This window comes from Elephantulus edwardii, unplaced genomic scaffold (assembly GCF_000299155.1).
Source record: "Elephantulus edwardii isolate Elephantulus edwardi_28Jun2011 unplaced genomic scaffold, EleEdw1.0 scaffold00118, whole genome shotgun sequence".
Taxonomy (NCBI): Eukaryota; Metazoa; Chordata; class Mammalia; order Macroscelidea; family Macroscelididae; genus Elephantulus; species Elephantulus edwardii.
The window spans coordinates 1,901,408-1,918,266 of record NW_006399868.1 but is presented as its reverse complement, the minus strand read 5'-3'; the positions used below and the strand labels follow the sequence as shown (position 1 = coordinate 1,918,266).

Below are 16,859 nucleotides of genomic sequence, written 5' to 3'. Positions count from 1 at the left end.
TTAAATAGTGACTCAAATAAGATAGAAAAGTAGGTGAGATGACAGGAGATCTTCTGTTTCCAATCACCTCCTCTGTGTTTCGGATATGGGTCTGTTTGTGGCGGCAAAGGTCTATGGGACTGACAAACACCCCAATGCCAACTGCCGCGTGGTGCCATTGCAGCTTGGACTCCAAGCCCAAGGTCATGATCATTTGAAAGGACAATAATGAAAGATGGAAAAGAAAGGCATTGGCGATTTCGCCCTCCTCTCTCTGCCTTCTGATGAATAACCTCGCCTGAGCACGTAAAGCTGATCCGAGGAGGCCCCGCTCACCCTGTCCCTCCTCTCCCTCCTGCACAGTATTGCTCACGTGGCTGGCTGCGCGAAGCCGCGGAGAACGCGCCCGGCGTGGCGCCTCCCGGCTCCCGTCACCACAGCGGCGCTGGCCCCTCCGGTGCCCCGTAGAGCTCCGCCAGCTTCCGGAAGCGCGGCCCCCAGTCCGACAGGAAGTCGAAGCTCTGCTCGGAGTCCGACGTGGCTGAGTGCAGCGAGCTCAGCGAGCCGGCCAGTGAGCCGTCGCCCTCGAACACGTAGGTCTGCAGGGAGTCGAAGGGCGGCGCCCACAGGTCCATGTCGGCCTCGTAGAGCTTGGCCAGCACGTAGCTGTGCACGGAGCTGCTCACGGCGCACGTCTGGGGTACGTGGCGGGACAGGCTCTCGATCTCGGGCAGCATGTCCTGCCGCGTCTTGGCGGTGCCTGCCTGCGCCTCGCGCGGGTTCCACATGGCCGCGATGTCGAAGGCCTCCGTGTCCTCCTCGCCACCGCCCTCGTCGTCGTAGCGCACGATGTTCTCGTGGATGTTCTCGTCGTCGTCGATGATGTAGGGCTGCTTCCGGTGCCGCCGCATGGACAGGATGAGCAGCACGAGCACTGCGGGGAGAGGACAGGGAACGTGATCGCACGCAGTACCCGTGTGGAGCACTGGAAGTCCAGAGGAGGGAGAGGACGGTGAATGCAGGCAGTACCCGTGGAGAGCTACAAGCCCAGAGGGGCAGAGGACAGTGGATGCCAGCAGTACCCCATCCGCGTGCTGCCAACCCAGAGGAGGGAGAGGACAGTGAACATGGGCAGGGCAATACCCTGTGGAGTGCTGGAAGCTCAGACGGGTAGAGGACAGTGGATGTGCACATGCAGTGCAATACCCCGTGGAGCGCTGCAAGCCCAAAACGGGGAGAGGACGGTGAACGGGGAGAGGACAGTGAACACGGTGAATGTGGGCAGTGCAGTACCCCGTGGAGAGCTGCAAGCCCAGAGGGTGGAGAGGACGGTGAATGCAGGCAGTGCGTATTCCATGGAGCACTGCAAGCCCAGAGTGGGAAGAGGACAGTGAACACATGCAGTGTAATGCCCGTAGAGCACTGCGAGAAGACAGTGGACGTGCACAGTGCAATGCCCATGGAACACTGCAAGTCCAGGGACAGGCTGTTCAATTGCACCAGCTACTCCCGGAGAAGAAGGACGGGCAGTCCTGTCCCGTGTGATAAACGGCCTGGAAAAAGCCGCTGGCAAGCCGTGGTCATTTCAGACTTGATGGCACAACCACCCACAACAGCCACAGAGAAATTCCTTACTGCACCATGAGCTCAGGGGCTCTGCACCTTTAAACCTGGAGAAAACCTATTTTAAGTCTCCCTTATTCTCACTACCTGCCACATCACACTGAGAAAAAGGATGATAAATAATGAAAACACAGGAAAAAGGCTTGGTGTGTGGGTGAATGAAGCCCCCTGTTCTCTGCAAGCAATTCAGTTGGAAGGTGCATTGAAATCTCTTTGCATTAACTAAGGAGTACCCAGGTGGTGCAATAGATTAAGCACTGGCTGCTCTTTGCAAGATCAAACTCTCCAGTCACTCGTGCAAAGACGAGGCCATTCTCTTCTTTCCAGATTACAACTGTGGAAGCTCTATGGGGCAGGTCTGCTTTGTCCCAAAGAGCTCCTGCCATGCAGAGTTGACACTACACCAGTGTGTTTGATGGGGTTTTGGTTGCACTAGCTGGCATTATGGAAAGTGTGTGTGTCACCCTGCTGTCAATATCAGATGTCATTTAACACTCCAGCCTGAGATCTTAGAGGAAATGCAACCAGGACGCCCAGTAGAGGGAAGAACAGTGAAGCTTTGTCTCACATACTTTCGGATGTGTTGTCAAGAGGAGCCAGTCCTAGAAAAAAGGTATATTGGGTAGTACAGAGGGTCAGAGAGAGAAGACGACCTGCAACCAGATGAATTGACACAGGCTCAAGCACATCAAAGATGATGATGATAGTGCCAAAATGGCAAGGTCAGAACCGTTGTTCATAGGATCACTGAGTCCACTAGACAGCAACTAACAACAACATAGCTTGCAGTGGAGTTGGATAAACTACAGATAAGATCCTCTTTCCTGACTATAACAATGAGTCTATATTTTTCTTATTATAATATGGAAATTTTATGTAGGCACAATCTGCTTTCTTATATTAGCGTCATAATAAGATTCTGCTCTATAAATATAACTCTTATGCATATGCATATAGACATGTATGCTAAACAGGAGCCAAAGTCACATTCTTTTTATACTGGCTCCAAGAAATAGAGAATGCATAAGTGAAGACCCTGGACAGTGCTTCCATTGAAGAGATTGCTACTTTGCATCCAAAGGTGTTTGTGCAAGGGAGGGAGTGAGCAGTGACATTTCCTATAATTCATCATGTTATCAAAGAAACACCACACTCTTAGATGTGCCATTGCAGGTTTGGATACAATTTTATCCCAAAAAATGCCATCTTTTCCACCCCCAGCGTGTGTTCACTGGGGTTTAAGAGAGGGAGCGATAATCCCATTGAGCTGTGTATCTCTGTGACTGAAAATGTTTTTCCGGGAGCTTGTTGAGGTTTGAGCTGTAGAACTTATATTGATTTTTCCCCCCCTAGTGTGCTTTGTTACAGCTGGTGAACAGTGACACCTTGACAACACTGCAAAATAAGACCCCCCCCCCCCCCGGTTTATCCAAGGGGCGAAAAATGAGGACAGTCATATGTGTAGTAACAGATTAAAGACCGAATCATGGATCTCAATGTTATTTTTTAAAACAAGAAATTACAGAATGAGCTCTATGTAAATGTCAATTAATGCTGTTAATAATTAATGGTTCCCCTGATAGTTTGAGAGATATGTGTATACAGGAAACAATTATGTACTGTGTTAAAAATAGGCATCGTCTACAAGGATCATCAGATTTTAGACACAGAGACCAATAGGGCTTTGAGGAATGGGAGCTTGAATGGCAAGTTGAAGCTGGAGGGTAACTCAATGGAAGTAGGTTGGAGAAGTGAGATTCTGTGCTGGTGAGATTCGGCAAGTAGTTGTAAAAGCCATTTGTATTTTAGTGCCTTACTGGTGGTCTCGTGGTAAGAAGTTGTACTGCTAACCTGAAGGTACTCAGTTTGAAATCTACCACCTGCTGCTCCAGAGAAATATAAGTCTTCTGTGTGATCTCAAGCTTCTAAAAACCAACCAGAGGATCAGCTGTGGGTTGGTTCCACTTTGACAGCTTATAGCAGCAGCAACAGCAGCAGCATGCAAGGCACTGAGGAGACAATTGAATATGGCCTGATGTTGTCTCTTTGGAGTTTACAGTCTAAGCAGATTGTAGACACACTACTGATACAGGCCAGGGGTGAAAAGGGCTGTCATGTACAAAGCAAAAGCCCCAAGTCGACTGCCTTTAAGGCCATTCTGCCTCCGAGTGCACCTAGGGGACAAAGGGTCCCTGCACGATAGGGTCTCCAGTGCTGGAAATCTCTACAGACACAACCATATCTTCCTCCTGCACAGTGGCTGCAGAGTGTTTAACCACTAAGCTTTCTAGCTAGCAGTAGCTCTTAACTACTGCACCACCAAAGCTTCTATAGTTAAAAGTGTTGTTAAAAGAGCCCAGAGACAGGGTCTTTTAGGCTGCCTAGTGGGCTGGAAACGGCTTCAGAGAGATGACTCTGGGAGTGAATAAGGGTTGTAGTTTGGAAAATTACAGAATATCACTAATATCACATGCAGGTAAAATCTTGCTGCAGATTATTCCAAAATGGCTAGAACAGTGCCTTGACAGAAAACTGCAAAAAATTCAAGCAGGATTCAGAAGGGGCCATAGCATGAGGGAGGTATTGCTCTTGTTAGCTACATCTTGGCTGAAAGCAGAGAACACTAAAAGGGTGCCTATATCAGTTCTATTGATTATGCAAAAGCTGTGGATCATAATATATTACAGGTAATAGAAGAATGGGAATCCTAGAACAGAGCAAGAAGAAAGTTGCATGGTTTAAAATAAGAAATGTGAACATCAGAGATCTATCTCTTCTCCGTATCTGTTCAGTCAGTACACAGAGTAGATCATTTGAGAAGGTGGACTTAATAAAGAGGAATGTGGCATCTGGATCCAAGGAAGACTCATCAACAACCTGTGTTATGCCGATGGTGCGACCTTGCTAGGGAGCTCTGATGGCCTAGTGGTAAGAAATTGTGCTGCAGTCCCAAAGGCATGCTGTTCAAACCCACCAGATGTTCTGCCAGAGACGGATGCACAGTCTCCTCCCACGCAATTCACTGTTTCTGAAAACCCACTGGAGGGTCAGCTGTGGGTCGGTTCTGACTCGACAGTACACAACAACGACATTCCTTCCGGAAAGCAAGGAGGACTTGAAATGTTTGTTGGAGAAGATCAAATAGAGCCCTTGGTATGAACTACATCTCAGCATTTTTCAAGCAAATCCTCACTACTGGGTCAATAGCATCATGATAGATGGAATGAGGATTAAAGTTGTTAACAGTTTCATCTTACTTGTATCTACAATCAACACCCTTGGTACCAGCAGTCAAGAAATCAAAAGATGTGTTGCATTGGGGAAATAAAATGTCAGAGACTTCTCCACGGTGTTGTGAAGCAGCAATGTCAGTTTAAAAACTAAGGTGCACCTGATTGCAAGCCAGGGTCTTTTCAGTTACTTTTTATTCATCTGACCTTTGGATACTGAATATGGAAGAAGAATTGAGGCTTTTGAGTTAGGGTGTTGGAGAAGAATACTGAATATCCCATGGACTGCAAAAAAAGAAATATGCCTTGGAGACAATTCAGTCAGGGTTCTTACAGACAAGGATGGTGAAACTTTGTCTCACATACTTTGGGCATGTTGGGGGCCAATCTTTAGGAAAGGACATCATGCTTAGAAAGATGGCGAGTCCATGACAGAAAGCAAGACCTTCCACAAGGTGGATCAACGGAGTGTGGCAAAGGGCTTGAGTATCTCAAGGATGGAGAGGAGAGCACAGGGCAAGGGTCCAGATCTGTGTTCATAGGCTTGTTATGAGTCATAGTGGAATGCTAGGTAGCAAAATTTGAAGAGCAGTTAAAAATCAGAGATTTTTAACAGTGATGGACTTTACAGAATTGGTCTGTCTCCTTCCCCTCCGCCCTTTGTACCATTGAATCAGATCTGACTGGCATAGGAAGAGATAGCCCTGCCTTCTCCAGCAGAGCATCTGGTGGATTTGAACTGTGCATCTTTGGGATTGCAGTGCAGCTTTTTAATGACTAGGCCATCAGAGCTCCTTAGAACTGGTCTCTCTCTGGAAAAATTACTCTGTGCTTTGGTTTTTAGGTCATTCTATTTAAATAAAATATAACCCTGAAACTCAAGTTTGGGGAAAACATGGTCACCTGAAAGATTTCATTGGCAGAAGACAGTTCACTGAGGATTTAATTTTTTATACAACAGCATCTAACAACAACAACAACATACACTGGACTATATGAAGAAGAATCCACCATCAAAATTGGAGAACACTTATCAATAGTCTATTATACATATGACACAACCTTGTTTGAAGAAGAAACATTTGCTTTAGAAGATCAAAAATGATGGTCTTCAATATTGATTTCCATCGGTACATTAAGAAAGCAAAAAATTCTTACCGCTGGACAAATAGACAACATCATATCAGAAAAAACTGAAGTTGTCATCAATTTCATTTTACTTGGATCCACAATCAACATCCATGGTTGTGTTGTTGTTATATGCCGTCGAGTCACTTACGACTCATAGCGACCCTGTGTACAACAGCCCTAAACTCTGCTCTGTCCTGTGCCAATCGCACTGTCTCTGACACTCCCATCCCAATTACCCCATTCACTGAATCAATCCACCTCATAGAGGGCCTTCCTCTCCTGCGCTGTCCCTCCACCCTCCCAAGCATGATGTGCATCAGAGTCAGTCAAATAAAAAAAAACATGTTGCATTGGGGAAGTTGGCTTTCAAGGACCTCTCCAAAATGCTAATGAGCAAAGATGCCAGTTTAAAGATTAAAGTGGGCCTGATTCCAGTCATGGCATTTTCAGTTGCTTCCTATGCTTCTGCCAGTTAGATAATGAATAAGGAAGGATGCCAGAAGAAGAATCGATGCTTTTGAGTTGTGGTGTTGGAGAAGAGTACTGAATATCCCTTGGACTGCTGAAAGCACAGACATGTCTGTCAAGGAGGAAGTGCCTTCAGGATGTTCCTTAGATGCAGGGATGGTAACACTTGAGCCCACATATACTGGGCATGTCAGGTGGAACCAATCCTTGGGAAAAAGGCATTGTGCTGGGAAGGTAGAAGGTCAGAGAAAGAGGAAGACCTTGAATAAGATGGACTGGCAAAGCAATTAACAATGGGCTTGAGGCTGTCAGAGATGAGGAAGACGCAGGAGAGGGCATGCTTCAGATCTGTTCAGAGGGTCACTGAGGTGCATAGGAGTTGCTGCTATCAATTTAGATGGCATCACCACCACCATTAAAAAAAAAAGCACAGTGTGAGGGCCTATGAGATTTTTTGAGAATAGACATACATGTTTTATACATGGAAAAAAGGCTACAAAGTCAGCATGAGGCTTAATTGACCACAAAATGTCATTTTGTTAATGGCAACACTAATTCAAAGCTAATATAGCTTAATGTCTTTGCTGTACATGGAATTTTCAAAGGTCAGTTATATTTTAGAAGTAGATGGCCAATCCTCCTTCATAGGTGGATGGACAGCGCAGGGGAGGAAGATCCCAGATGAGATGGATTGGTACAGTAACTGGGGCGATGGTGGTTGGTGTGTCAGAATTAGTGGGGCTGGCTCAGGACAGGGACGGTCAGAGCTGCTGTACATGTGGGTCGCTGTGCATCACAGGCGACTCAACCAATAGCATTCTATGACAGGTTTGGAAGCAGGAGTGGCATCCACTTCATAAATAACATGCCTCCGGAAACTCTATGAACTTTGATAAATGCCGATAGTTGTGGAGGGGCTTCCGGCCTTTTCATAGGCTTACTATGAGTCGTACTCGACAACAACATAACTTAATGAATTTTACTTCACGTATGGTGGGCATGTATTTCTGCTGGCCCTGATGTTGTATACGGGACATGCAAATAAATACAAGAGCTTACATTGCTGAGGGGTTTAGAACAGCTCTGCTCAGTGTAGCCCCTGAAGTCCATCTTCTCCATACAATTTCAAAGGCAAGCAGCAAGGATGGGCCTCACACATTGCTCTCAGGAAGGAGGAAGCGGCATCCTCGCTGGCTTCTTTAGAGCAACCCCTCTCCTCTTTCTGGATCAGGGTGAACTTTTAACATAGGTATTTTTCAAATGCAGAAAAAAGGCAGCCTGTCTGGCAGTATCTCCTTAGAGCCAGTCCCTTTAAAGGCCTCTCTTCAGTGTACTCTTCTCAAGGGCTGCTAGTGCCACCTTATGGCCATTCATGGACTTGCAGGAAGGGTTTTCATTTGCCAATCAATAGGCAGGGACCAGAATTCTTAGTAACTTGGTACCAGGGATCCAAGGATTTAGAAAAGTTACTTATTCTTACTTCTACTTTCATGTGGAACTGAACTAAAAAAGAAACCACAGCTTATAATTTAGAGTATTTTTAGATACGTATCCACTGGGTACTGTTGAGTTGGAATTGACCCAGGGCTGACCCTCCAGCGAGTTTTCAGAGGCTGTAAATTGCACAGGAGGAGACCACCCCTCTTTCTCTTGCACTGCAGCTAGTGGACGGATTCAAAGCAACTGCCTCTGGATTTGCAGCACCACTTCTTTCCACTAGGTTACAAGGCTACCTTACATTACCTACAGACCCATCAAAAAATCCTTCCAAATCGTTCTTGCTCCATCCAAACCTTATGTCTTTGGTCCGACTCACTGTCTTGGTGCAGATGTGAATATAGGATCAAGGATGACACATATTCATACCTGTGTATCTATTCTGCTTTAAATACTAAGTGTTCTGCTTTTTCTCTTAGGAAGTCAGAATTTCTTTCTCTTGAGTCTGTTCTCTAAGTGCATGGATACATCTGTTATGGTTAAGTTCAATCAAATGAGTCGGGATACATGTATAGATGCTCTGTTAATTTCAGAAGTCGGGGTGTGTGTGTGTCTCTATGTGCGGTGAAGGGTATGGAGTTGGCAAACCATTGCCTGGATGGTTTTGTGCAGAGGGAGCTGGTGCCTGCCTCACAGTGTCATCTGAGAGAAGGCAGATCCCCTCAGCCCCAGTGGTGCTCTCCCACGTCCCTCTTCATTTCATCAGCAGGAGCAAACAGCCCTGTTAGATGGCCTTGCTCTTCGTTAAAGGGCCATGGTGCCTGGCAGTGGTCTTAACACCCCAGACAGCTGATTGCCCCAGAAATCTGTGGTTCACGCTGTTACTTCTTTCAGACCTTGGCTCAGAGGACACCTTCTCTGACCACCCTCTCTAAGGGTGCCCCCTTCAGGCTCCCTCCTCTCCCAAGGCACTGTCTGTAGTCCCTTCACTAAACACTTATCTGATAGATACACCTACATATTCCCTTGCATGTTTTCTATGAGAATGTAAATCTGTGATGGTAGAGGCTTTTCATCAGTTTTGTATGCTGCTTCCTCCAGTGCTTAAGCCGGTGCCTAGAATGTAACAGTACTTAGTACTCTTCTGGTGAATAATTAATATTAAGGACTCCTGTTGGCAAACAGAAGGTGGGCAGGCCAGACTAGGGTATCCTGGGGAGTGTCGGTATGAGGTCTGATGTTGGCTGTAGGCAGCAGCCTTTCAGTGGAGCCAGTGCAGGGGGATGGGGGTGGGGGTGGGGGACTGCTTACTACAAGGGAAGCGCTCCGGGCTAGGGGAGGAGTGTGCCAGAATTCCAACTTTTCTTCTGTTTCGGCTCCACAGCACAGTGACACTCTCTCCCCTTGTGTGTGTGCCCAGATGTCCTGCCCTTGGGTGGTAAGGGCCAACCCCGCTTGCCAGCCCTCTGACTGAGCATGATGACACCAACCTGTGGACACCACAGAGGCACCTGATGACAGCAGAGGCTGCTGTTACTGCACAACTGTGTCCGTGGACACAAAAGCACAGAGGAGGCATCGGAAGTTTCCAGAAAAGCAAAAACCACCTAGGGTCTGAAAGTCTTAAAGAAACTGGAGGATCATGACATACTGGCATGACTTCAAGCTGCCATGGACATAGAAATAACCAGATCTGGCCAGAGCTTGGGAACATTAGGCTGCATAGACCTGATGTCTTTCTGGATGAGAGCGAGGAGTGTGCACTGTGGCTATGGTCTGAAGCTGGGCCTGGCCACTGGGCACCTCGTGGGCCTCCCCTGGGCCACTTCAGCAACAGCGCGCTATGTAGTGTTTGCTTCCAGGGTGAGGTCCTGGTACCATGCACACACCCCCAACCACAGCCGAGCAGTGAGGCCTTCTCTCCGTTCCCACACTGCAGGGGCAAGCTGCCACATCAACCTACTCTCCCACTGGGCAAAAGGGCAGGGGGACCCCCTCTCCTGACACACCTCCGGTAGAGCCCGCCTACTGTTGTCAAACCTACATTCAAGCAGGTTTGTTTCTCTGCTGCGTTTTTTTTTCTGTCTACAATGATGTTCATAGGTTCTCAGGGCAGAGTGGCATCAGCCTGCTCACCTGTGATAGGTGTAGACGGCCAGTGTTAGAGCAGAGTGCTCAGAGCAGGTGGGATTGCTCCTGACCAGTGGTTTTGGATTCTGGGACTGAGGCTGCAGTGAGGGATGGTCAGTGCTGCTGGCCCTGGGGTTCTGGGCCAGGGCCTGCCTGGGTTTCTATCTTGGCTCTGCCTCAGGGCTCGTTCCCTTTCCTGTGTTCAGCCACTACTTCTCTGAAACACACGAGCTAGGAGAAGGGGTCGAGGCCAAAGCTGTATTCTGTTTACTCTGAAGTCAATTCTGAGAAGGCTGGACCACGTCTGTCCGATTAATCCCAGCGTCTGACAGGGTTCAGCTGCACAGGTCAGTGTTTTGCTCACAGTGTGTGCCAACCGGGTGTGCATTGTTACTACCCTTGAAAGAAGCAGGGAGGGCATCTGTCCTTGTCTCTGCTTTCCCCAGCCACACGCACCTGCTCTGAGGACCTGACATATCTGCACACGTGCCGGCTGGGCCCACGGGGACGGAAGGGACCCACTCACCCAACAGGACGAAGATGCAGGCCAGGATGGCGATGAGGGCGCCGCGGCTCAGGCTGACCGGGAGCATGTAGGCCTCGGGGCTGCAGGACAGGACGTGGCCGCCGTCATCGCAGCTACACACCTGGACAGTCAGCGTGCCCGTGCTGCTCAGCGCAGGCTGCCCGTTGTCGGCGATCAGGATGGGCAGGTAGAAGGTGCCTTGCTCCTGCTGCCGGAAGCCAGACCTCCTGGTCAGCACACGGGCAGTGTTATCTGAGAGGCAGGTGATGAGAGAGGGAGGAGGAGGTGAGAAGAGCAAAGACAACGAGGACTGCCCAGTGACTGATGGTCTTCCACAGAGGAAGGCAAGGGCGGCAAGCAGAGTGAGCTACTGGGCCACTCTGGAGGTTTGCGCCTTCGGCCACATCAGCACCTGTATTCAGAAACCAAGATTTTTACTGACTTCCAGGCAAAACCCTGCGGCCGAAGAGAGAAGCCCTTTTTCAGTGCCTGTGGTACCCTTTGTGAAAAACTGCCCGGGGCGAACTGTCAAGACTTCACTTCTGACGAAAATGTCCCCAGGAAAGCTTGACAGAAAGGAGCAATCACTGGTGACTTGTGGGCCTTTGTTCAGCTCAGCTCGGCGGCTTTGCAGGCCCCAGGAAGATGCGGGCCTTGGGGAGGCGCATGGCTGGTTTCTGCCACTCTCCACTTTGGCTGGAGCTCAGGTCTCTTGCTGTTTTCTTCTATACCTCACCAGTTCCTCCTCTGCTTTTTGAGTAACTGTTCACTTAACAGAAGCTTATTTGAAATCCCCTAATCACACAGCACACCTTGTAATTCTCCTAGCTGGTGGTCTGAGTATGGATTTGGCAAAACATTATCCTTGATCAGGAATGCCAGGGGTTTTGTTTTATTAAATTTACCCCCTTTTCCTCCAGTTTTAAAGGGATTAGTCAAATTATTGGACGTCCTTCTCTCAAGCTGATGTATATATTTATGCATGTATGCATTTGTATTTCTATTTGAGTAATAATAATATACCCTGTGATTTTTACATTTTTTTTAAGGTTCTCACATGTCCTTGACTTGGTTTGAGGTCTAAAGCAGACATATTTTATAGAGCTCAAGTGATTTTTAGCAGAGAACAAATTGGGGAGATGGAGGATAGCAGGCCATGATTTCGAGAGAGACTGTCACCACAGAAGCTTCCCTGGAAGTGTTCCACATTCCACAAGGAAGGGGCCAGACTTTGTACGTAAACCAGTATAAAATAAAATTAAAAATCTCAGAGCCTAATTAAAGTGATTTTTACTAGTGGTCATTAATTATAAATGCCAAATAAGATGATGTGGAGGAAAAACCCTTTTGAAGCCAGAAAGCTTTCATAAACAAAACCCCTTTCATAATGCTTTAGTGAGAAAATGTGGAAATGGGCTTTCTTGAGATAGTCCGCTGTATATGTCTAGAAAGAGCTTAAGTTTTGGGCACAAGGGTGAGTCTGACATTGGATCTACTCCATCAGCTGCAGATCCACCAGTCTTTAGAACGTGCCTCGGTGGTCTGGAACGAAGAAGAGTGAAGCTGGGTAGAGTGGGAGTACAACTTGAAATCCTAAAATGATTAGGCATCCTGGTCTGCCGGAGGCTGGTGGAACCCGTGAGACTCTGCCCCTCAGTGTCAGAATTGAAGTGGAACTGAACACACCTCTCTGGTTAAACCTTCAGCTAAATAATACACAGGTCTATGCTGTAAACGAGCAGAGCAGGGAGGAACGCCTTCCTCAGAACAATAAACCATACAAAAGCAGAAGGACAGCCTTTGCTCAGAGACTCAGAAGACAGGAACGGGGTGGGGGGGTGGGGAGAAAGGTGAATAGAAATGATGCAGGGTAGAAGTGGGAAGAGGGCTGTAACTGTGTCAGACTCTGAGTGGCTCAAGGAAAACCAATTTACTCTCTCAACTATCACTCAAGTCACAATAAAGTTTAGAAGGTGCACTTCAGCAAAGGGTCTTGAGAAGATCTGGGCGCCGTGTTCTGTTGAACACATGCTGCTTGGACTGGCAGGAAACGTCCGAGGGATGAGCCTTTTTCCTCGCGGCCACCATGATGCAGCAGCATAAAAGTTTCAGAGTCTGACTCTTCCCACAAACTCATGCCTGAAATCACCTTTAAGCAGTCTGCTGTATTTCCGTGTCGATGCTGATAAGTGTCAGAGCGAGGCAGAGTATGACAACTGAAAAGGACCCATCCGAGGTTATGTCCCCCCACGATTTCCAATGCAAAACCAGTCCTTAGAGGCTGGACCGACCCTCTGTAGGAAGGGCTTCCCCGTGATGCAGCTCGGAGCTCAGCACTGTGACCTGCTGGATAGCTTAGGCTATTTGATTGTGGTTATTTCTGTTGTTATAAAGGAAATTGCCCTTCCTTTCCGAGTTCCCCTTGTGATTTCATGATAACCCGTGGAGCCCTTCATTTAAAGGAAACCTTTAGAATTGAAGAAAATGGTATAGAGCAGAATTACTTTTGAAATACTCAATTGATGTCTGTGAGTAAGAGCAGTCTTGCCTAATCATGGCTTTTGGCCACCTTTTGTTTAGTTGGCTATAAAGTGACAATGAGCATTTCAGAATCGGAATGAAAACCAGGTGACGGCAGCCTGGAGAGGGCTGACCTCCCCAAGGTCAGCCAGCTAGCTGGTAGCAGAATGACAGCAGAAGGGCGTCACCTGGCAGACTTGAATTCAGTTTTCAGTTGCTCTGACCTTTCTGTGAAGCAGATCGTCTGGCTGGAGAGCAAGTCTCTGCCTTTCCCATCTGTGCCCAGAGGAGAGCGCTGTAGGCTTGTAACCCCCTTAGCACGGGTCCGAATGAGCATTGAAAGAACTGTCGTTAGGTGCCAGGGAGTTGCCTACGGCTCATAGCAACCCTATGAAGGGATCCACATCTTGTCCTACGTCAGCCTCACCGTCTCTGGTATGCTACAGCCTCTTGTTAACAGCCACTGTGCCTGGCCGTCTTGTTGGGGGTCTTCGTCTCTTTCTCTGGCCTACCCCTTCTGAGGACTGGACCCTCCTGACAGCACACCCCTTCTGACAACAGCCCAGAGAGGGGTCGAGGAAAGCTGCAGTGGGAAGCACTTTCTGAAATCTGGACTTCCTTGGGCGTGTCTTTTGAAAGCAAGTTATTTCTGTGCTGAAACTGGTCGATTTGCCCCTGATAACTGTAGTACCAAGGAGCCGAGGTGGTGCTGTGGTTAAGCTCTCAGCTGCTAAGTGAAAGGTCAGAGGTTCGAACCCACCCACTAGCTGCTCCATAAGCGGATGTGCCTGTCTGATCGTGTAAAGGTTTGAAAACTCAGTGCCATCAAATCGAAGCTAACTCATAGGCGACCTACCAGTGGATTTTCAGAATCTGTAAATTGCATGAGAGGAGACTGGCCATCTTTCTCTCACAGAGCAGCTGTGCCTTTGGGTTGGCAATGCAGCTCCTTACGACTAAGCCACCAGAGTTCCCTAATCTGAGTAATCCTCTCATTTTATTGTGACTTCAGACACTGGCTTTTTTTTTGAAAGCGATATATGATTGGGTATTATGGTTATAACAAGAGTCCAGAATGAAGGTTGCATAGTGGAGTGTACTCAGGGAGCGAGGGGATTGTATACCAATGAAATAATTTTTCTTTTACTTTTCAAAGAGAAGAGCGAACTAGGGGGGAGAGGTGGGCAGGGAGAAAAAAGCAACAATGAATGTATGGAAATCCAAAATTTCTGTAAAAGTTCATTAAACTTAATTAAAAAAAACCAAAAAACAAATGATGTAACACCATGATCATCTATGTTGTAAGTGGTGGGAATTGGAAACTAACTTCTCAATATTAAGAATATATGTGAACGTTTTAGTACTTGCATTTCATTTTAATGCATATTTGTGATGATAGTCTTAAATATTTATTGAGAATCTAAAAAAAAACCCTATTAAAGACCAAATTGATGGTTTGTGACACACTTGTCCACCAGCATGTGCTCACTTTGTGTCTCTGTCACGTTATGATAATTTTCCTAACATTTCAAGCTTTTCCGTAATGTTATTGAACCCTTAAGAGACCACCCGCCCCACTCATGTTGAGTGGTGTGTGAATTTGAATGACTGTATTAACTGGCCTTTTTGTAGGTGTGTGGCTGTTACCCTATCATTATAGCATTATGTCTTGCTAGATCTTGAAAATGTTCTGACTGAATAGAACCCATCTCCTCTGCAGTTGGTTATTGCCTGCACAGTAGATTCTTTGTCAGCTGAACAATGGCCAATACTTAGCATTTACCAAATGGCCCATTTACCAAATACGTTATAAACTTCGAATTTTTATAGATTCTTACTTTTTGTATTGTGTTTTTGTATTATTTTTTATAATTACACAATAGAGTAGTATTCAGCAGATCCAACTCAGGCTACAGAATTCCACAATCAGCCAGCTATCTCCCTGCTCACCTTGATTATCCCTCAGAGTGAAATTGGGGTTGTTCGCGGCCTCGGGAGCCAGGCTGTAGTAGAAATGCTGGCCGTTGTGTGGCTCGTCCTGGTCCACAGCACTCACTGTCTGGATCAGCTGAGGGAGGGAACATGGCACCATGTGAGGTGGAGGCAGAAGACTTCCTGAAACCCCAAACCTGGGAAAATTCAACAGCAGGTTTTCTTTCTCTAATGTGTGAAAGCCCCCACATCATCCCAGGATTCCGTTTTGGGTTGTTGTTTGACATGAGAACCTTAATACCAAACACAAACTTGCTGAGTTGGTTCCGACCCACAGTCAACATGTAGGGCACCGTGGCCCCATCCCACTGAGTCTCCCCGCCTGACATCTTTATGGACACCTGCTGTCATGTGATTCCATAAAGCAGCTAGTGGGTTCACACCCTCGACCCTTTAGTCATCACAGTGCTGAGCAGATGTGTCACTAGGACACCTTGATGACCTTTTAGTTGGATGTCACCAAAAACTGGTAGTCACACATCCCAAAGCCACACCAAAGAGTGTGGAAAAGGACTGACCTCAGGGAGCCAGAAGGTCCTGCCTGCTCCTCCCACTTGTCCCTTCCCTGTTTTTTTATCTTTCCCACCACCTGGTTCATCTCCTCATTGGGGTTCCTTTTCCAGGGTTAGATTGCTTGTTCTCTCCATCAGGTCTCTGAAGCTATAAATTTCGCGGAGGAGACTGCCTGTCTTTTCCCCATGAAGGGCTGGTGGATTTGAACCCCTGGGGAGGCCTGGTCACCTGGTCCTTTCGTTAGTGCCACCTGCCCTAGACTGTGCCAGCAGAGTGCTTTGCTATCTCTGTTGCTGTGCTCATGTACCATCAGCTACAACCAACTCAAGAATGGCCCTCTAATGAGTTTTCAGAGACTGCAAATCACACAGGCAGAGACAGGCCGCCTTTCACCTAAGGAGCAGCCAGTGGGCTTTAACCTCTGACCTTTGAATTAGCAGCACAGCCCCATATCCACTAGCCAACAGTGCTACCTTTGCTGTCTCTAGGAAGCTCCAAGTTCGAAGTGATGAATGTCAAAGAGGCAAATAAGAGCTGTCAGATACAGGAACAGGGAACACAGGGAATGGGCCACAGGGCAGACGTACTTTGTTGGCAGGAGGGGAAGCTGGAGAAGTTGGAGGACACAGAGCAGACTGGAGCAAAGTTAGGGAGGGGGAAGTTTGCCTTTCCCACAAATCTTTTGAAATAGGAAGCCGCTCTGATGGTTATGGAGGTGACGGACTCTGTTAGAGAATGTAGTGGGAAGTGGACAGTGGCCACGTCCTCACGGGGCTAGGTTTGGGGGTAGGTGTTGGCCAAGCAGTTCTTCTCTTGTTTGATCTTATTTCTCCCAGACTCCGCCTCCTTTGTGGGCCTGTCCTGTAGGCCCTCCTGCTGCTGAAGCCAGGCCTGTCCTGTAGGCCCTCCTGCTGCTGAAGCCAGGCCTGTTGTTTCTGGCACTTTCTGGGGCTGGCGTGAGGGCCAGGTGAGACTAGTTGATCTTGACATCTTCACCCGTTGTGTAGGGAGGGAAGGCTCTTCTGATTTTGTGTTGAAAACTAACCTATGCACAGGGGCTCCCAGCCAGCGTCCTCCTGATGGACACAGATCATGGGGCTCTGACCCCTCTTCAGTGAGGGCTTGCTTCCTCAGCCTTCTGCTCTGCTTCTGAGCCCCCTTCAGTGAGGGCTTGCGACCGCAGCTTTCTGCTCTGTCCCTGAAGGACCACCTCAGAGCAGCGTCTTCCCCACGGTCACAACATCCAGTGACCGCTGCTGCTCTAAGAGAAAGACCCAGTCATCAGATCTCAGCCTGGGAAAATGCCAGTT

The 16,859-nt window shown here is 47.8% G+C and overlaps 1 protein-coding gene across 1 annotated transcript in view; it reads right to left on the bottom strand.

The window, feature by feature from the left end:
* Positions 1-325: 325 nt before the first annotated feature.
* Positions 326-16,859, bottom strand: part of CDH20 (cadherin 20, type 2) — a 69,028-nt gene continuing 52,494 nt past the window's right edge. Inside the window, exons 10-12 of the mRNA XM_006892725.1 lie at positions 14,995-15,112; positions 10,525-10,776; positions 326-913 (exon numbers count right to left, since the gene is read on the bottom strand). Coding sequence (XP_006892787.1) covers positions 411-913; positions 10,525-10,776; positions 14,995-15,112 — 873 coding nt within the window. The 3' untranslated portion in view covers positions 326-410. The remainder of the gene's footprint in view (positions 914-10,524; positions 10,777-14,994; positions 15,113-16,859) is intronic.